We start from the raw sequence: 20,612 nt of genomic DNA on the forward strand, positions 1-20,612 counted from the left end.
GAAAGAAGAAGGAAGGAAGAAAAAGAAAGAAGGAAGAAAAAGAAAAGAAAAAGAAAGAAAAAGAGAAAAAGAAAGAAAAAAGAAAAAAGAAAGAAAAAAGAAAAAAGAAAGAAAAAAGAAAAAAGGAAGAAAGAAATAGAAAGAAAGAAGAAACAAAAGGAGAAGAAAGAAAGGAAGGAAGGAAGGAAGAAAAAAGGAAGGAAGAAAAAGTAAGAAAGGAAGAAGGAAGGAAGAAAAAGAAAGAAAGAAAAAGAAAAAAAAAGAAGGAAGGAAGGAAGGAAGGAAGGAAGGAAGGAAGGAAGGAAGGAAGGAAGGAAGGAAGGAAGGAAGACAGACAAACACTGTGCTTAAATATACTCCAGAGTTGAACTGCAACCCAGTATTTATTCAGTATCCAATCTGGTTCTGGAGCCCTTCTGGGAAAACCTCTTTTCTCTATCCAGGTGGGTCCCCTCTGGGTTGCCAGAAAAGGTGCATTGAATGTCATGTGAACGCAGCCAGCTGCTCTGTGCTCAAAGTGAGGAAAAGCCCAGCGGTCCCTCTTTTCTCTTTCAGACCCCTGGTTCGAATCTCCCCACCCCTCCATTCCTCCAGGTGGAGCCAAGCTGGGGACCCACCTCAAGAGGAAAGGGGAGAGGCGGCCTTGTATCTGGCCGAGAATTCTCTGGATCTCTTTCATCCACTCTTCTGCAGGCAGGTTGGTCCCTGGAGTGTCCCCTGAGCCTTTCGGAGACACAACTGCTTGCACTCTGGTCGGAAGAAGGAAAAAGAGAAAAAATGGGGGGGCAGGATGAGGAGAATGAAAGCATCTCTGCAAGGCATTCGGCAATGTCCCAGGAACAAATTCAATGAACATTCATGTTTTAATGACGGATGCCCTAATTAAATCATGAGCCTCGAGCCAAGCTTCAAAAGAAATCCAGTTATTTATTAGGAGCTTCATGTCGGCAGGTTCCCAAGGGAAGCCAGCTCTGACCCTACGTAATTTATGTCCCAATCATGACCCTGTTTTCCCCCTCCCTCCCCAAGGTGTATCATTGATCACATTTGCCAATGGAGCAATTTCATGGGTTGTAGAGATCACTCCCCTCCCACCGCTGTGGGTAACCCTGGGATACAGCCTTGAGAGAGATAAGTCTGGAATGTGCATCTGGAATTTGGCTCCCGTGCCTTTTCATCAGATTCCCATTCCTCTTGCTTATGGCTTTGCTTATGCTTGAGTGTGTATGTATGTGTGTGTGTGTGTTTGTGTGTGTGTGTGTGTATATATATAAATGTACATATATACAGGTCCTCCTCGTTTAGTTGACTGCTTTGTACAGTGACCGTACACAGTCACCAGGGTGATGAGAAAGTTAACTTTGAGACCAATCCTCGCGTTTTCCACCTTCCCAGCTCTGTAAGGCCAAGAGTAGCCAATGGCAGATTGTAAAACCGTGGTGCTTCACTTAGCAACTGATTTATTTAATGACCGAGTTGCTGATCCCAACTGCCATCGCAAGGGAAGTGACACTGTCTCTGTTAAGGACCCTTTTTTTTCCCCTTCCAAGACTAGCTCGCGGCCTGTGGATTTCCAAGTGGTCTCCAATCCAAGCTACGAAGCCCATCTGATTCTTTTAGCTGTCCCGAGATTTAGCCAAATTCACCCAAGCGGCCACATCGTTGGACAAAAAGCAAATCAGAATTTCCCAGAGCCAGATATTTTTGATCATCAAAAAGAAAAAAAAAAGGAAAAAAAAAAAAGAAAGAAAGAAAAAAACAGGCTAAAAGCTTCAAAAATGAAAAGCTTTGTATGACATTTTGCCGCAGAAATCGGGCAAAACGAATGCGTAAGTCGCACGACAGAATCCCTGGTGAAAATATGACGCACTCTGTAAGGTTTCTGTTTTTGCTCTTTCAAAATTCCTGCATCCTCTTCTGAACTGGAAGGTCAGATGGAAAGATATTTTCCTTGACCTCTTTTTTTTTTTTTTACACAAGAAGTTCCAACAAAGGGCTAAAAACCTCCAGCACTGCAATTTTTTTTAAAAAAAAAATAAAATAAAATATTTGTGTGTTTTTTTTTTTAAAAAAAAACCCTTCTCTGGACTTGGAAAAAAAAAAATTACATCACAGAATTCTTTTCAGTTTGTTCCAGTTATTCGGGATGTTGGAAAACAAGGGTTTTTTTTTTTTAAAAAAAAAGACAAAAACCCCAATTTTTTTTCCCAGGAAAGGCAAAGTTTGTCCCCAAGAGACGCATGGCGTTACAAAACAGAGGGAGATAACTCAAGTTAAGATATACAGTATGTCATTTTACCAATGAGTCTGTTTAAACCTGGAGATGGCTTTATGGGGATCAATGAATATGACCCCCTCCCCTATTTGGGGTAAAATAATTCCAAGCAAAGGGTAACAAAAGTTTTTTTAAAAAAAAGAAAAAGAAGTTTAATTATTCTTTGCAGGCCGGCGCTAACAGTCTGCAACCAATCTGTTTTTGGATCATGTTGTGATCCGCCAGCAGCCTTTAGAGTTGGACAATGAGGAGGCTGGGGAGGAACGTGGACCAGTCCTGGAGTCAGGGGAAGGCCCGGATGAGGGCTCTGCGTCGGAGGCAGAGATGGGGCCAGAGCCATCTGGGAGCGATGTGCGGACTCCGGAGCCCCCAGAGTCGGACAGCAGAGAGGCAGAGGAACAGGAGGAGCCTGTTCCTAGTGCGCGCATGCGCAGAGCTGCCAGAAGGTAAGAGCGGCTAAAGCAAAAGGGACGACTCGGGAGTAAGGCCAGGAGATGATTGGCCCCTCCCACAAGGCTTAAAAGAGAAACAAAGGCACTTGGGCCTTTTGCAGGAAAGCAACGTTGCTAACTCTATTTCCAGTCGGCATCTCTTATTTGTTTTTGAACTTCGTGGGGCTTTGCCAAGTAAGGCCTTTGGCAGGATGTCAAAGAAGATAAAGGTTGGTGATTATCCCGAAGGACTTTTTCCGAAGGGCTTGTTTTGCAACTAATTGGGACTCAGCTGAGTCGGTCTGCCCACTCACCCCGGCTCTATGCCATCCTATTTAGGCATGTTTTTGAGGCTGGGCACATGCGTGGAAGGCACGCGCACAGCACATACACAGAAGGTCAGGGGCATGTGCACAAAACAAGCGTGCGTGTGTGGGGCGAACCAGTAGTAACATAATGTGAAACCCACTGCTGAACGAGAGGGACTTCCATGGCATCTGGCCATAGGTTCATCCCAACGCAAGAACCCCTTCACCAGCGTAGCTTCTGCTTTTAGTATCTGCATTTCCTTCTTAAGTCTTTTTGGGCCCTGCGGATTCCTTAATATGCATTTTTAAAGCCCTTTGTAAAAGAACCTATCATGCATTAGTCACTTCTCTGTAAAAAAAATCTACACAATTCACAATGACATTTTTCTCGAAATGGCAGGCTCCCACTTTCCGTGCCGCATTAACCATTCACAAGGGACACACCGCCATCTTCCGTGCCACTCGTCAAGACGCTCTCAATCCCCAAGGGATTTTAGTCACTTTGCCTTCACGAATTCTGGTTTATTTATTTATTTATTTTATTTATTAAAATTTATATGCCGCCCTTCTCCCGGAGGATTCGGGGCGGCTCACAACCATCACGTAGAGTAAAAACAATAACAATAACAATAACTAAAAGTTTTTTAAAAAATACAATTAAAATTGGTTGCTACAGCCAGCCTGTAAACTTCGCTCTCGTAAGCCGGCACAGAGGTTCAAGAAGCACAGTGATGGCAACCTAAGGCTCTAGGCCCAGGAAATTTGGGATTGTGAGAAGGTTTTTGGAAGGTGGCTTTCCAGGAAAGCATTTCGGGAAGCATTCCCACAATCCCAAAGTCTGGTTGCATTAGGATGGCTAGAGTGTGGCTCATGCTTTTGCTTAACTATAATCTAACTTGGGTTGATGTATTTCTACAGGCCACTCGAATCTTTTTAGGTGCGGAATATCGCAAGGAAATAAATAGATCCACCCACAGATGTCCAGCATTTGTGGGCTACTATACCCCAAGTGAAGTCTCCATCTCACAGCCGTACCTTTGGGTGCGGAAGAGCCTTTCCTGGAGATTGGGGGGCATTTCAGCAGAAATCCTCCAGTCACACACAGTCAGGAAGTGACACAGCCTCCTTACCAGCCAGCCTCGGTACCTGGAACCAAAGAACCACATCAGTTAGAAACAGCAAGGAGAACCTATACCAATGATGGCGAACCTTTTTCTCTTCGTGTGCCAAAAGTTGGCACTCATAATGCAATGCACAGCCCCCGACGCATGCACACATGACACTCCACGCCTACTCGGCCTCCTGCACCACAGGGAGGGCTGTTTTCGCCCTCCAGGCTCCGGAGGCTTCCCTTGAGCCTCCGGGAGGGTGAAAACAGCCTCTCCCGGGCTCCGGAGGCTGGAAATGGGCCCGTTTCCAGACTTCCGGGAGGCTTGTTTTTAGCCCTCCCCAGGTTCTGCATGGGCCCTGCACTTACCTGGCATCCAAAACGGACCACAGGGAGACTCCTGGGAGCCTCCCGGGTCCAAAAATGGGCCGTGGGAGGGAGCCACTCCCCCCACACTTCACCCCCCCACGCATGCGTGTGTGACCTCCGCCCCGGCAATCCCCGCGCATGAGCCCACATCTCCTGCATGCACTCCACGCCCTGCACATCCCGAAAAACAGCTGGCCGGCGGGAGGCATGAGCACATACAATGGAGCTGAGCTGGGCAACAGCTCTCGTGCCCGCAGAAAAGGCTCTGCGTGACATATGTTCGCCATCACAAACCTATATTATTTCAGACAAGTGACTGTCCGGTCTCTTCTTGAAAACCTCCAGTAATGGAGCACCCATGACTTCGGAAGGCAACTTCTGTTCCACTGCTTAATTGTCCTCACTGTTAGGAAGTTTCTCCTTAATTCCTGGCACTTTGGAAAGTATATTGACTCTGTCCCAGGGGTGAAATCCAAATTTTTTCCCTACCGGTTCTGTGGGCATGGCTTGGGGAAGGATATTGCAAAATCTCCATTCCCACCTCATTCCAGAGGAAGGATACTGCAAAATCTCCATTCCTTCCCCTCCTGGGGACAGCCAGAGGTGGTATTTGCCAGTTCTCCGAACTACTCAAAATTTCTGCTACCGGTTCTCCGAACTGCTCAAAATTTCCGCTACCGGTTCTCCGAACTGCTCAAAATTTCCGCTACCGGTTCTCCGAACTGCTCAAAATTTCCACTACCGGTTCTCCGAACTGCTCAAAATTTCCGCTACCGGTTCTCCGAACTGCTCAAAATTTCCGCTACCGGTTCTCCAAACTGCTCAAAATTTCTGCTACCGGTTCTCCAAACTGCTCAAAATTTCCGCTACCGGTTCTCCAGAACCTGTTAGAACCTGCTGGATTTCACCCCTGCCCTGTCCTCTTTGGGGCAACCTCTCAAATACTGGAATACTGCTATCGTGTCACCCCTAATCATTAGTGGCAGACAAAGTAAGCAAGCAAATTACGGTAAAGCGTAACAAAGGGAATAAAAGTAAATGTTCAATATAGCTAAATATTCATCTTGATTTCTTGAACCAGCCAACCGAGACTTGCCAAGCACTGACACTTCCTTGATTAGCCAAGTCAACAATTCTTCCTTTGTTGAGTTATTTTTAAAACTTACTTTTTTTTTTTTCATTTAGACTTAAAAAGATCAAGCTGGAGAAATGAGTCAGTTATTTTTTATTTATTTATTTTACTAGACTTACAGACTGTTCCAATCACGAGTGACCCTGAACTGAGGTCATCCAAACTTCCAGGAATTAGATTAAAAACAACCCAATAACAAAAAGAGCAGAAAAAAATCACTCAAACCTACGTTCAGGGCTGGGAATCTTCATAAGCCGAAAACTTTCTGTCAAAACAGACAAAACAAGAATAGAGGCATTCCAGCCAAAAGACTCGATGGAATAAAAGGTAAAGGTAAAGGTTCCCCTTGCACATATGTGCTAGTTGTTCCTGACTCTAGGGGGCGGTGCTCATCTCCGTTTCAAAGCCGAAGAGCCAGCGCTGTCCGAAGACATCTCCGTGGTCATGTGGCCGGCATGACTCAATGCCAAAGGCGCACGGAGCGCTGTTCCCTTCCCACCAAAGGTGGTCCCTATTTTTCTACCTGCATTTTTTACCTGCTTTCGAGCTGCTAGGTTGGCAGAAGCTGGGACAAGTAACGGGAGCTCACCCCATTACCCGGCACTAGGGATTCGAACCGCTGAACTGCCGACCTTTCGATCGACAAGCTCAGTGTCTTAGCCACTGAGCCACTGCGATTATTCGATTATTATTCGATGGAATAACCATGTTTAAATGGCCGTCATCTTGGCTTTTTCTACCATGCTGGGGGACACCCCTGCTTGTCTCCATGACCTCCAGGGATGGCATTCCTGGGATGAAGGACCCCAACTCACTTTACTGAATTTGGTGTTGCCATAAATATGTAAATCATGAGTGGTGCAGTGCCCTAGAGGTGGAGCTCTCGCCTCACAATCTGGAGGCTGTGAGTTCGATCCTAGGTAGAGGCAGATATTTCCTCTCTCTGGGCACAATGAGAGTATATCTGCCGAACAAAACTCCGCATTGGCGACAGGAAAGGCATCCGGCCATTAAAACAGTCTGCTAGATCCATTCGGACTCAACCCCTCAAGGGATTATGGGGTCATTAAAAGGAGATGATGAGGATAAATATGGAATCATCATTGTGGTTCGTAGCCTGACTTCCTGGGTCTTGGGAATGTCATACATGGCTTATGTCTCATTGCCCAGAACCCAATTCTGGGCTGTATTAAAGGACATTCCTTTTGTTAATTATGAGAGGAAATGCATTAGTATAAACTATCTTTAAAATGCAGAACGCAGCTGCTTTTTCTTGCTACAAAATTCACGCTGCCTTGTTCCAGATATCTCTCAGAAAGCAGATATGCTCTTGATGCGATAGGATAACGTTATCCAGATCGAACCTTCCCCAGATCTAACCTTCCATAATCTGGTTGATGCAAAGAAAAGGTTGGGATCCCCAAATCGCTGCCCTGGTAGCGCAGCAGACTAAAGCACTGTTATTAACATCAGCTGCCTGCAATTACTGCAAGTTCAAATCTCACCAGGCTCAAGGTTGACTCAGCCTTCCATCCTTTCTAAGGTGGGTAAATTGAGGACCCAGATTGTGGGGGCAATAAGCTGACTTTGTATAAATATACGAAAGTATGAAGGCTATTGCTTAATGCATTGTAAGCCGCCGTGAGTCTCCGGAGAAGGGCGGCATATAAATCAAATCAAAATAAAAAATAAAAAATTCTCCAAAGCACCTGAAGGCAGGACAAGAAGCAACGGGTGGAAACTAATCAAGGAGAGAAGCAACTTAGAACTAAGGAGAAATTTCCTGACAGTTACAACAATTAACCAGTGGAACAACCTGCCTCCAGAAGCTGTGAATTCTCCAACACTGGAAGTTTTTAAGAAGATGTTGGATAACCATTTGTCTGAAGTGGTGTAGGGTTTCCTGCCTAAGCAGGGGGTTGGACTAGAAGACCTCCAAGGTCCCTTCCAACTCTGTTATTCTATTTTAAAGGATGCCAAGTTAGATCTGGAAGGGCCCGAGTGGATGGCCTCCTATTTTATTTTATTTTTTTAATTTGATTTATATGCCGCCCTTCTCCGGAGACTCAGGGCGGCTTACAATGTGCTCAGCAATAGCCTTCATCCTTTTGTATATTTATACAAAGTCAGCTTATTGCCCCCACAACTGGGTCCTCAATTTACCTACCTTAGAAAGGATGGAAGGCTGAGTCAATCTTGAGCCTTGGCGAGATTCGAACCTGCAGTAATTGCAGGCAGCTGGTCTTAATAACCAGCTTAATAACAGGGTGCCTTAGACCACTGTACTACCAAGGCTCTTATTTAAAAAAGAAAAGGGGAAAAAAAACCCCAACCCCAAATCTTTGCTTTGGTATCCATCAAATCTTTCCTCTCCTCCCTGCCCGTTAACAACATGAGCACTTCAGGGATTTCAGTATTTCAAAGAACCTCGTAAAGTGCAATTAAAGTAATTAGGAATCAGGCTAATGAGAATAAACTCTTTAATCCTCACTCGATTCCTATGAGAACCAAAGCTTTGTTATCTACACGCTTATTAATTCAGAAGAGATGGGAGACAGGAGTAGGAGAGGAGGGGAAAAAAAACCCCAGAAAAATAAAAAGACGAAGAGAGTCGGTGACTTAAGTCAAACGTAGCTAGTCTTAGAAAGAAGGACCCAGATATTCTCATTAACAGCAGATTAATGAACAGGACTTCATCCTAGGCACCCCGCTGACATAAGCAGGTAGGAAGAATGGTTAGCGTTCATCGAGAGAGTCCCTTTGGTTGAAAACTGGCACCATTGTGAGTGTCCAGACATACGGCATTTTTGCATGGTATGGGAGCAGCTCCGTAGCGGACAAAAATGCTCTACAGAGGATCATTAAAACCACCCAGAATATCATCGGACTCCAGCTACCAGCCCTGGACGACATCTTCGCATCTCGCTGTTTGGGGAAGTTACACAACGTTCTCAGAGACTCTTCCCATCCTGCTTACAATCTTTTTTGGGACTGTTGCCTTCTGGCAGAAGATACAGGACAATTAAAACTCGGACCACACGTTTTCTGAATAGTTTTTTATTCCAGAGCTATAATGGCACTCAACCATGAACTAAAGGGCCACCATCAGTGAGCTGTTGGACAGCATTACTTGGTCTGTTGTGTGGATGTTTGGGTGGTTTAGGGGTGGGGAATTTGTGGTGGGTGGGAGTGTGTTTGGGGATTGTTATGTGTGTTGGACCTGGTCTTTGGGTGTTAAGTGAATTTTGTTGTATGGGTATACTGTGTATACATGTACAATGACAATAAAGTTGTTGTTATTATTATTATTTACTTTATTCATTAAACATGAAACCCAATCAACTGAACATTCAAAAATGCATCACAAATACCATTGACTGATGCTAATGGTTGATACGGGTTGCTGCCAGCGTCCTAGGGATCAACCAAGGACCTTCGTAAGATGTACGACGCTCCAAGTAGCACCGTTTTTTGCAGTTCTGCTGGTGTTATTGCAGGAAGTTGCAATTTGCTGATGTACCTTATAAAATTCTTGGACATGGTACCAAGTGCCCCAATAATTGGACTAGAACTCACTGTCTCCTGTTTTCTAGCCTGATGACTTAACCGTTATACATGTCGGAAGAAATGTTTTGGGCAAGAGTTTTGCAAATCTTATCCAGAAAGCTAAACTGGAAGGCAGTTCTAGAGATTAAAAATCTGGCTGTAAACAAGAATGAAAATAATATTCCAGGGGAAAAAAGTTGTAAACCCAGGACAGACGATGGAGAACATTAACCATGGACAAGCATAAAATCCAGGTTCTGTACACCAATATAGGTAACCCTTGACTTTCAATCATTCGTTATGATTGCCTTAGAAGAGTGAACAGGCTGAAGAACAGTTTTTACTCTGTCAGACTCCTGAATGAGAAATAACATCATAACTACGTAGTATGATGGACTGCAGGGCCGGTGCAACGGGTAACATGTTCACACTGCTACAATAGGACTGGTTGTTTTGTTAATAGGATTTATTGGGTTAGGGACTCTCTGTCTTCACTGTGAGTTGTATTGTGTTGGGGGCGGGGGCTGCACTGAGGGAGCTCAACCAACCTCATTGCGCATATGCTGTGTGTGTGCACTGACAATAAAGATTTGAAATTGAAATCAACATCCTCCGAGCGTGGTAGGAGACGTATACACCAAGGTGGAAGCCAAACCACTTTGCAAGCCTAACCGTGAGTAGGAATCGAATGCGTTGCGCTCATCCACCTCTCCTCTCCTCAACTCACCTGGTGTTTTCTTCCGTTATCTTGATCACATTGCAAAATCCCATGGAGGCCAGGTGCTTGTGAAAGAAAAATCCCTGCAGATCAAAAAAAAAGAGACAGAATTTAAAGACAGCAGCTCTTCTGCTCTTCTGGCCTCCAAAGAGCCTTCCTTCTCTCTTCTCCTAGCTACAAGAGAGAAACGCAACACAAGTTTACTACAAATGATTAAGATCTTCCTAACCCAGAACAAGGGAGCTGAGCTTTCTCTCTCCATAAGCTTTCTCCATTGAGCCACGGTGGCGCAGTGGTTAGAGTGCAGTACTGCAGGCTCCTTCTGCTGACTGCTGGCTGCCTGCAATTTGGCAGTTCGAAACTCACCAGGCTCAAGGTAGACTCAGCCAGTTTTCACCTCTTCTTTCACTTTTATATACCACCAATCAGTTTATAATCCAATCCAAATTGAATCCAAGTTCCAGATTTCCATTTCCATTTGTCAATCACTTTTAATTCTTTATTCGGGTTCTTCTATGGCGCGCTTCTCATTCTCGCTTTCTCTTTCCATCCGCCATCTCCCCCCGCCGCTATTTAGCCGCAATTTCCACGCCGGGGTAATTTTAGTAATAGTTTAGTAATTAAAAATATTTAGAATTTTCTTTTTATTCTCTGTGGGTTAGCCAATCACTCACCCAACACCAGCACTCTGTCCAAATCTTCCCTCCTGCACATCGCTTGCTCCAGAGGCTCCAGCTTCATGGCGATTCACTCTGATCGCTGCCCATCACTGGCTCGGAGAGAGTTTCTCGGGCTATCCAAGGGACTTGCCTGTCCCTCTTTAGACACCGAGCTGCCTCTCTTTCTTCGCTGTCCCTACAGGACAGCTTCAGTCCAAAGACCCCTCCGGTGTCGGTTCGTCTGGCTGGTTTTTGCCGAGCTCGTTGGAGCCCGGCATTTTCCCAGCCAGTCACGCCGTGCCGCTTCTGGAGTTCGATCCTGACTGGCTCAAGGTTGACTCAGCCTTCCATCCTTCCGGGGTGGATAAAATGAGGACACAGATTGTTGGGGGTAATAGGCTGACTGTAAATCACTTAGAGAGGGCTGTAAAAGCACCGTGAAGCAGTATATAAATCTAAGTGGTGTTGCTGTAAGTGATATGCTAGATGTTCTAGAACAGGGCCTCCCAATGTTGGCCAACTTTAAGATGCGTGGACTTCAACTCCCAGAATTCCCCAATCAACTATCCTTAAAAGAAAAACCACTTAAAAGAAAAAAAAAACAGTTTAGTAGGGAATTAGCCTCCCCTTGCCTCAAACAGAGGCTAAAAAAATCTTTGTCTGAAACATTTTAATCAGAGTTATCCTAGGTACGGATTTGAAAATCCAACTAACCTCTTTCAACTCTAAAATTCAATTGATTAACTAATTATTGCTTATCGTACTATCCAAGCCAAGAACCGAGGCCACCCACTATCTCTATACAGATCATCCCCAACATGCAACTTGCTAAAAGATGCAGTTCTTAAATGAGTTATCAGGTGACCAGACCAGATTTTCCAACCATTTTTACTGTGGTTGTTAAGAGAACCATGTGGTCATTAAATGAATCTGGCTTCCCCATTGACTCTGCTTCTCAGAAGCTAGTTGGAAATCGTGATCACATGACCATTAAATGCTGCGACGGTCATAAAAGCGAGGCAGTGGCCAAGGGCCCGAATTGTGAACATTTAATTGGGGGGGGTTAACTTCGAGGAGGGATTGTAAGTCGTTGTTTCTGAAACGGTTGTAACTTTGAAATGTTGTTAAACCAACGGTCGTAAGTTGAGGTATTGTCTCTGCACTAATTTCCTCCTTTTGATGGCTTGGAAATTTCAAGGACGTTATAAAAATAAATATACTGGGACCCCAAAAAAGAGACCAGTTTTGGACTTGTGTTAACTCTCCCACCCCAATTCTAAAGAAAATTTTTTTAAAAAGGAAGCAACAGGAATTCAAGAAAATCGAGTTCTTTCCAAATTGGCTCGTCAGCAGCGTGGGAACCCAATAAAAGCGGAATAAAACGCCGAACTAAAAAAAAAAAATAGATTTTGGATAGAATCGAGCAAAAGCTTTCTTTATCCGTCCCTTTCCATCAATTCCTTACCCAGCTCTTCGAGGTGCATTTTTGGCAGCAGCGCCCAACAAAGGACCGGTATTTGCCCAAATAAGGTCTGACGATGTCCAGGTTGACCCCCGAGTCCATGGTCAAGATTTGCACCTGAGGGAGAATCCAACAACTTTTAATTAGTCACGTGGAAATCACAACATTGACAAAACAATCGTTTTTTTTAACAATAGTGTTAGACAAAGAATGTTTTGCTGCAGTAGATTGCCTCCAGCAGGAATCCATCAAGAAGTCCAAATGTTTCTGTTGTTTTTAACCCCTCTGTGTACTTTTCGAAAAAAAAGTACGGAAGATGCAATGTAGAACAGAGAATAACAGAGTTGGAAGGGACCTTGGAGGTCATCTAGTCCAACCCCTCGACCCAGGCAAGAGACCCTCCACCATTTCTGACAGAGGGCAGTCCAGTCTCTCCTTGAAAGCTTCCAGTGATGAAGCTCCCACAACTTCTGAATAACAGAAGCTATGTAACAGAACAAAAAGAGCCTTGGTGGCGCAGCAGACTAAAGTGCTGTTAACTAGCACCAGCTGCCTGCAATTACTGCGAGTTCAAATCTCACCAGGCTCAAGATTGACTCAGCCTTCCATCCTTTCGAGGTAGGTAAAATGAGGACCCGGATTGTGGGGGCAAATAAACTGACTTTGTATAAAAAAGAGCACCGCTTAGGGGGGGCCGAAAGCCCTACTAAGCAGGTATATACAAAAGTAGGAAGGTTATTGCTTAACGCATTGTAAGCCGCCCTGAGTCTCCGGAGAAGAGCGGCATATAAATCTGGTGAGAACCTGGAGCATTTCAACCCTGAATTGGATGATCGTACAAATAATGTTTCCAAAGATTCTCAAATTGAAATATAAGAGATTTTAACTGGGATTATTTCATGGAAGTTACCAAAGGGCTTGGATAAAGATGATTAGAACTTCAAGAGAAGAGGCAAAAAACATGAGAAGAAAACAGGCATTATCTATGAGATTTAAGGAGGGCAGGAAGAAAGAAGGGAAAAAAAAATACAAAATTGGTTTATTCGATTGTGGTTAAATAATGGGTTGCTATCTGGGGGGTAATGCTTAATGGTTAACTTGGCCTGGATTGTTTCTCTTGGAAATTGTTTGAACGGTGGGGTGGATGGATTAGTTTTATAATATTTAAATTCTGAATATGTAAATAAGGGGTTATTATTTCTAATTTGTTTTCTTTTTCGTTGCAGTGTTTAATTCTTTAGAGGAGGCGGAAGGGGAGTTAGATTAAATGGAAAAGGGGGATTATATACTTAGGATTTTAGGTATTTATGTTAATTTTCGCTGGACCTTTGTTGGTTATTAAGGAGAGCTTAAGAGTTTTAAGGAGAACTTAAGATTTAGAGATGAGTTTACAAAAATCGGGGCGAGGGATGGAATGAAGATGTATCGACCAGATGCATCTGATTCTGCTTCACGAGACGGTGATAAATTCAGAACAGTGAATATGTTTATTATACGAGACGAAAAGGGAAATTTCTTTTTCTTTCTATCTTTTTTCAGGGGGGGATTTTTTCCACCCTTTTTCTTATTAGTACAGGTAGACCTTGACTTATGTCCCCCGAATTGAGCCCAAAATGTAGGTTGCTGAAGGAGATATTCGTTAAGGGAGTTTTGCCTCATTTTACGACTTCTCTTGCCACCGTTAAGTGAATCATTGCAGTTGTTGAAAGCTGGTAACCCGGTTGTTAAGTGAATCTGGCTTTCCACGTTGACTTTGCTGGTCAATGCAGGGACACTGCAAATCGTCATAAATATGAATCAGTTGCCAAGCGTCTGGATTTCGATCACATAACCACGGGGTTGCTTACTATGGTCGCAAGTGTGAAAAACGGTCATAAGTCAGGTACTCCCAGACACCCACTCGGTCGATGGGGTACAAAGCGAGACCCCCCCCCAGACAGGGCGCCATCATGTTGTGTATGTGTTGGTGGAAAGAGATTCTCCTACACATAAACAACTACTCTGCTTTTTTTGGGGTGGGGGAAACACCCAAGAACAGTTCTACAGCCTTTCTCTCTCTCTCTCTCTTTTTTTTTCTTTTTTTCTCTTTCTTTCTTCTCTCTCCATCCCTCCCTCCTTTCTCTTTCTTTTTCTTTTTCTTTCTCCTCCCTTCTTTCTTTCCTTCTTTTTCTTTTTCTTCCTTCCTTTCTTTTTCTTTCCTCTCTCTCCCTCCCTCCTTTCTCTTTCTTTCTTTCTCCTCTCTTCTTTCTTTCCTTGTTTTTCTTTCTTTCTTTTTTCTTTCCTCTTTCCATCCCTCCCTCCTTCACTTTCTATCTTTTTCTTTTTCTCTTTCTCCTCCTTTCTTTCTTTCCTTCTTTTTCTTTCTTCCTTCCTTCCCTTTCTTTTTCTTTCCTCTCTCCCTCCCTCCCTCCCTCCTTTCTCTATCATTTTTCTTTTTCTTTCTTTCTTTCTCCTCCCTTTTCTTTCCTTCTGTTTCTTTTTCTTTTTTCTTTCCTCTCTCCATCCCTCCCTCCCTTTCACTTTCTATCTTTTTCTTTTTCTTTCTTTCTCCTCCCTTCTTTCCTTCTTTTTCTTTCTTCCTTTCTTTTTCTTTCCTCTCTCCATCCCTCCCTCTTTCTATCTTTTTCTTTCTCTTTCTCCTTCCTTTTTTCTTTCTTTCTCTTTCTTTCCTCTGTCCCTCCCTCCCTCTTTCTATCGCTTTTTCTCCTTTTTCTTTTTTTCTTTCTTTCCTGTCTCCCTCCCTTTCTCCTTTCTCTCTTTTTCTTTTTTTTTCTCCTTCTTTCTCTCTTTCTATCCTTCTCCTTCTTTCTATCTTTCTCTTTCTCTTTCTCTCTTTCTTTCTTTCCTCTCTGCCTCCCTCCCTCCCTCCCTCCTCTCTCTTTCTTTCCCTCTCTGTTTTATAGAGTTTTAATCCAAGGTAATGTTTTATGTTGTGACTGCTGTACACCGTTTGTGCACCACCAACATTCCTACAGTTATCAGGGGGGTCTAGAAGAATAAAAAGTGAGGGGGTTTTTTGTTCTGGGCCTTTCAGAAAATTACCCATATGCGTACACACAACAAAAGTGGTATAGAAACAAACGCATACAGCTGCACAACAGGGAGGTTTGATCTATTATTCCTTTGGGGGAGGAGAAAAAAAAACCAGCCGTGCCATTTAGCTTCCCTGTTAAAACGACGATGAAGGCAGCAGCAGGCTGAAGATTGTGTTAAGAGCTTGTGAACTTAGCACAACAATGCTTGGTGGGATCAGGTCCAAGTCGAACCCTCCTAACCGGCCAGCAACCTATTCAAAATCCACCTTGATTCCAATCTCGAGGAGCCCAGAAAAATGCTACGGTCCCACTTCCTCTTTCAAAACCTTCCCTTTTGTTTCTTTTCCTTCCCACTCCTGGGTTCCCACGTCTTGTGCATGAGAACGGAGGAGACCACGTTATTATCATATAATGCAAGGAAAAAGGGGAGGGGGAGGAGGAGGAGGAGGGGAAGTATTTGTTCACAACAGCCTCAGGAAGGTGTTTGCTGAATGCAGCTGCCTCCACACCATTCATAATCTCCCACCTGGCAAACTAACCACCAAGGAAAGATCTGACCTTGGATTTACAGAGGCTCATTCAGAAGCGAATGAAGCCCGAACGATATCAGAGGAAGAGGTCGGGTTCATAGACTTCGGAGGTCTTCTGGTCCAACCCCTCGCCCAAGGCAGGAGACTGATCTTCCTTCCTTCCTTTCTTTCCATCCTCTTTCTCTTTCTTTCTTTCCTTCCTTCCTCTTTCTCTCGTTCCTTTCCATTCTTTCTCTCCTTCTTTCCTTCCTTTTTCTCTCCTTCCTTTCCATCCTTTCTCTCCTTTGCTTTTCTTCCTCTTTCTCTCCTTCCTTTCTCTCCTTCCTCTCCTTCCTTTCCATCCTTTCTCTCCTTTCCTTTTTCTCTTCCTTTCGTTCCTTTTTCTCTCCTTTCCATCCTTCTTTCCTTCCTTCCTTTTCTCCCCTTCCTTTCCATCCCTTGCTTTTCTTCCTTTTTCTCTCTTTCCATCCTTTCTCTCCTTTCCTTCCTTCCTCTCCTTCCTTTCTTTCCTTCCTTCCTTTCTCATTCCTTTCCATTCTTTCTCTCCTTTCCTTCCTTTTTCTCTCCTTCCTTTCCATCCTTTCTCTCCTTTGCTTCTTTTCTTCCTCTTTCTCTCCTTCCTTTCCATCCAATAAAATTATTCCTATTCTCTTCCATTCTCTTCCCTTCCCTTCCATTTCCCTATTCTATTCTTTTTCTCTCTTCTAATCTCTTCTGTTCTGTTCTGTTGTTCTGTCCTGTAGCTTTTTCAGTTGCCCTGACTCAATTTCCAGACAACCAGATGAGCTCATTGTACTTTATGGTAAGGTTTGCAACAACCGAATCTTTCCAAGTGTGGAAGTACAATTCTCCTCCCATTTTCTTTACCCCCAAAATTAGGGGAAGGGGGGGGGGAAATCCCGCCCTTGGTCCTTCTGTAGACTCAGGTGTCCCTTACCTGACTGTCCCCTTGGGGGCCTCTCTGGGCCAACTTTTCAAGGTCATTCCCACATACCCTTAAGACCTGCCCTCCATCACTAGGGAGCCTTTGGAAATCTGAGTGAATGCTTTTATTGCAGGAGTGCCCAACCTTGGCAACTTATAACTTAACAACTGCAGCGACCACTGTGTCCAACATCTCATTCAATGCCATAAAGAGGAATGCAAATATATTATTTTCTTTTTCCGCAGTTATTCCTCACGTAGCAACGCTCCCGACCTCTTTCATCTGCTGCCGGAGGATAATTATACATATCAGTAATAACATTCCCCCCCTGAACCGATCTTTGCATGGCAAATGAACCCAGTGCCTAGAGAAATGATGGATTATTATAACACGGAGGGAGGGAAGGGAGAAAAAAAAAGTAAGGCGGGCTTAGAAAAATAAAAGTTTTCGCAAATATCATACCTGCAAATGTGGAGGTATAGAAAGCCAATACGGCAAGAAAAACAAAAATGTAGGCATACTTTTTTTAAAAAGTTATTTTATGGCCTAACAAAATTAAAGCAGTGGTAAAATCCAATTTTTTTTTTACTACCGGTTCTGTGGGCGTGGCTTGGTGGGCGTGGCAGGGGAAGGATACTGTAAAATCTCCATTCCCACCCCACTCCAGGGGGAAGGATACTGCAAAATCCCCATTCCCTCCCCACTCCTGGGGCCAACGGAAATTTTGAGACTCAGGGCGGCTTACAATGCGTTAAGCAATAGCCTTCATACTTTTGTATATACCTGCTTAGTAGGGCTTTTGCGCCCCCCCCAACAAGCGGTGTTCTTTTTTTATACAAAGTCAGCTTATTGCCCCCACAATCCGGGTCCTCATTTTACCTACCTCGGAAGGATGGAAGGCTGAGTCAACCTTGAGCCTGGTGAGATTCGAACTCGCAGTAATTGCAGGCAGCTGGTGTTATCTTAGCAGTGCTTTAGTCTGCTGCGCCACCAAGGCTCTTCTCCCTTTGCTTTTTCTAATCGTGCGAATTAACTTTATGCAGTGTCTTTCTGCCCCAAAAACTGTTTTCATTTTTTCCCGCCCACCCCCCCACTTCAATGCAGGAGAATTAGCTAAGGAAGTTAGATGGGCTTGGGGGGGGTGAACCGAGATCAAATAAACGGATTTACATTTATTGCCTTTTGCAAGTTACGAAGGCTCCTTGGGGAAATGGCACAAAAGCAAAACATTCCTCTTTGCATGCCTGGAAGTGATTTGAATGATTCCAAGGAAAAGGTCACATACAGCTTTTTTTTTAAAAAAATAAATAAATAAATAAAAATCCAATGCAACAAAATGGATTTTGCTCTCTGCTATTTTGGCACCACATGCCAAAAAGGGAATAAGATACTTCGCTGTAATTATTTGTAGAAGTCTCTAACTCTATTGCAGGGGTCTCCAACCTTGGCAACTTTTAAGACTTGTGGACTTCAACTCCCAGAGTTATGGGAGCTGAAGTCCTCAAGTCTTAAAGCTGCCAAAGTTGGGGACCCCTGCTCTATTGTATTCTCTGCAGAATTTTAAAGCTAGTAAGGGCATCGACACTCCCCGGAAGCAATTTTTTAAAAATTATTTTGCAAGGGATCCTTCCAGCAACTCACATGTGCAGGAGGCTTTGCTTGCTGGAAAAATGTTTTGCGTGCTCCGTCCCTGGAGTTTTTCAATTAAAAAAAAAAACCCTGCACAGCCCTTTGTGTGAGATGTAATAAGGTCCTTTGCAGGGGTGAAATCTAAAATTTGTTGCTACCGGTTCTGTGGGCGTGGCTTGGTGTGTGTGGGCATGGCCAACTTTTTTTTTTTTTTTTACTTTTAAAAGCATTTTTTCTACAACCTTAAGAGTTTGCAGGAAAAAAATGCTTTTAGAAGCCTCTGACGATCAGGCAACTCAGCTGGGATCGTCAGAGGGTTTTAAAAGCATTTTTTCAACAACCTCTTTGGCTGAAAAAATGCTTTTAAAAGTAAAAAAAAAAAGCCTCTGACGATCAGGCAACTCAGCTGGGATCGTCAGAGGCTTTTAAAAGCATTTTTTCGGCCAAGAGGTTGTAGAAAAAATGCTTTTAAAAGCCTCTGACGATCCCAGCTAAGCAGCATGATCATCAGAGGCTTTTTTTTTTTACTTTTAAAAGCCTTTTTTCGGCCGAAGAGGTGGTAGAAAAAATGCTTTTAAAAGTAAAAAAAAAACAGCCTCTGATGATCTCGTGGCTCAGCTGGGCATGGGGGTGGGGGCGCAGGGATTTTTCCTACCGGTTCTCCGAACCACCTGCCGCCATCACTACCGGATCGGGCGATCCGGTTGGAACCGGGAGCATTTCACCCCTGGTCCTTTGTCTTGGGCAGGGGGTTGTACTAGATGTCCTCCAAGATCCCTTCCAACCCTAGGACTCTTATGGTTTTATGGCGTGCATCTTCTCGTATAGCTCAGCGTTTCTCAAACCTACCAACTTCGAGAAGTTCACACATCATAAAATGACCAAATTTGAGCAACAATAGAATAGCTTTATGGGTAAGTCACTCATAGAATACAGTACAATTCTGGATTTATAAACAGAGGCATAGAATCAAGATCCAATAAAGTATTAGTACCACTTTATAAAGCCTTAGTAAGAGCACACCTGGAGTAATGCAACCAATTTTGGTCACTCATACTACAAAAACGATGTTGAGACTTTGGAAAAAGTTCAGAGAAGAGCAACTAAAATGATCAAAGGCCTGGAGACTAATCCATAGGTAGAACAGCTGCAGGATTTGGGTCTGGCTAGTTTGAAGAAAAGAAGAATTAGGGGTAACATGATAGGAGTATTCCAGTATTTGAGGGGCTGCCCCAAAGAAGAGGGAGTCAAATTATTCTCCAGAGCACCAAAGAAGGCAGGACAAGAAACAATGGTTGGAAACTAACCAAGGAGAGAAGCAACCTGGAATTAAGGAGAAACTTCCTAACAGTGAAGACAATTAACCCGTGGAACAGCTTGCCACCAGAAATCGTGGGCGCTCCATCAGCGGAGGTTTTTAAGAAGAGACTGGACAGCCATTTGTCTGATGTGGTATAGAATCTCCTGCTTGAACAAAGGGCTGGACTAGATGACCCTACGGTCCCTGATTGATTAAAGAATTGATCCTTTGAATAGATCCAGTGTCTTCAAAGGGGCCCCACCATCATGCGAAATGTAAACAGGTCTCATTATTACCCAGTTGATCTTCCTCATTAAGCGGTCCAGCTTTTCCCACTCCAAAAGGTGTTCCTGAAAATCTATATTATTTGGATAGCTGTTAAGACTCCGGGTTTTTTTTTAAAAACTTCCTGTTCAATGCACATTAACATTTCAGAGGCATCTGATAGCTTTGAACAAAGGCAGAGCTATTCCTTCTCAAACGGGGTTTTAGTTACCGGTTAAAATTTACATTCCCGCGGGAACCAATTATAATAGGGTTGATATCGCAAGGTAAAGAGTTTTTCTGCTATCCATCAGGCACACCAAAAAAATAAATAAATACAGCTCTCTGCAGCGCCCCACAATCAGTGCAAAGATGCCCCATAGCAAGCAACGTGTTGCTTCACAATTGTAGTGTCCGCTTTATGACCGTCAGGCTTGTTTAATGACCACCGCGGAAAGGTTGTAAAATCAGGTGTTGGCATGTGATGACCTGCTTAACAACGATCACAACTTACCACCGGAATTGCAGGCTCAATTAGTCCTCATTGTGTCGCTGACTACTTGTATCCTTAAATTGCTGCAAAAGAGAAACAGAGAAGTGATGTCAAGAAAGGTTTGGAAAACCGAAGGAGAGAAAACATCCTTCCGAAATTTGAAAAAGGAAAAAGTGCAAGTGGTTTTCAGAGTCACCTATCAAAACAACCAAAAAAAGAAGTTTTTTTTTTCCCCTTTTTGCTTGCAATGATCCAGAAAACATACAGGTCAACCCAATACCCTCACTTGAGGCACAAATCACCAGGTTTGAATTATCAACAAAACAAAAAACGGTGGAAATTTTGGCATCCAACTCAGACCTTCTAAAACCCCTTTAAAATATTTCCCCTTATGCTTAAAAAAAAAAAAAAAATCTCCTCTTGGAATT

General features: G+C 43.6%; 1 protein-coding gene across 5 annotated transcripts in view; it reads right to left on the bottom strand.

Annotated features, from left to right (window-relative positions):
* The window catches only part of GPAT2 (glycerol-3-phosphate acyltransferase 2, mitochondrial), a 55,813-nt gene that overhangs the window by 31,979 nt on the left and 3,222 nt on the right, over positions 1 to 20,612 (bottom strand). For 3 of the 5 annotated variants that reach the window (XM_087875638.1, XM_087875639.1, XM_087875637.1), the window contains exons 2-6: positions 20,206 to 20,267; positions 12,012 to 12,125; positions 9,897 to 9,970; positions 4,050 to 4,160; positions 618 to 749 (exon numbers count right to left, since the gene is read on the bottom strand). In XM_087875638.1, coding sequence (XP_087731764.1) covers positions 618 to 749; positions 4,050 to 4,160; positions 9,897 to 9,970; positions 12,012 to 12,110 — 416 coding nt within the window. In that variant the 5' untranslated portion in view covers positions 12,111 to 12,125; positions 20,206 to 20,267. The remainder of the gene's footprint in view (positions 1 to 617; positions 750 to 4,049; positions 4,161 to 9,896; positions 9,971 to 12,011; positions 12,126 to 20,205; positions 20,268 to 20,612) is intronic. The other 2 variants (XM_087875641.1, XM_087875640.1) reach the window with 1 other exon arrangement.

The sequence above is a fragment of the Pantherophis guttatus genome, chromosome 9, assembly GCF_059756535.1.
Source record: "Pantherophis guttatus breed Tessera chromosome 9, ASM5975653v1, whole genome shotgun sequence".
Classification (NCBI taxonomy): domain Eukaryota; kingdom Metazoa; phylum Chordata; class Lepidosauria; order Squamata; family Colubridae; genus Pantherophis; species Pantherophis guttatus.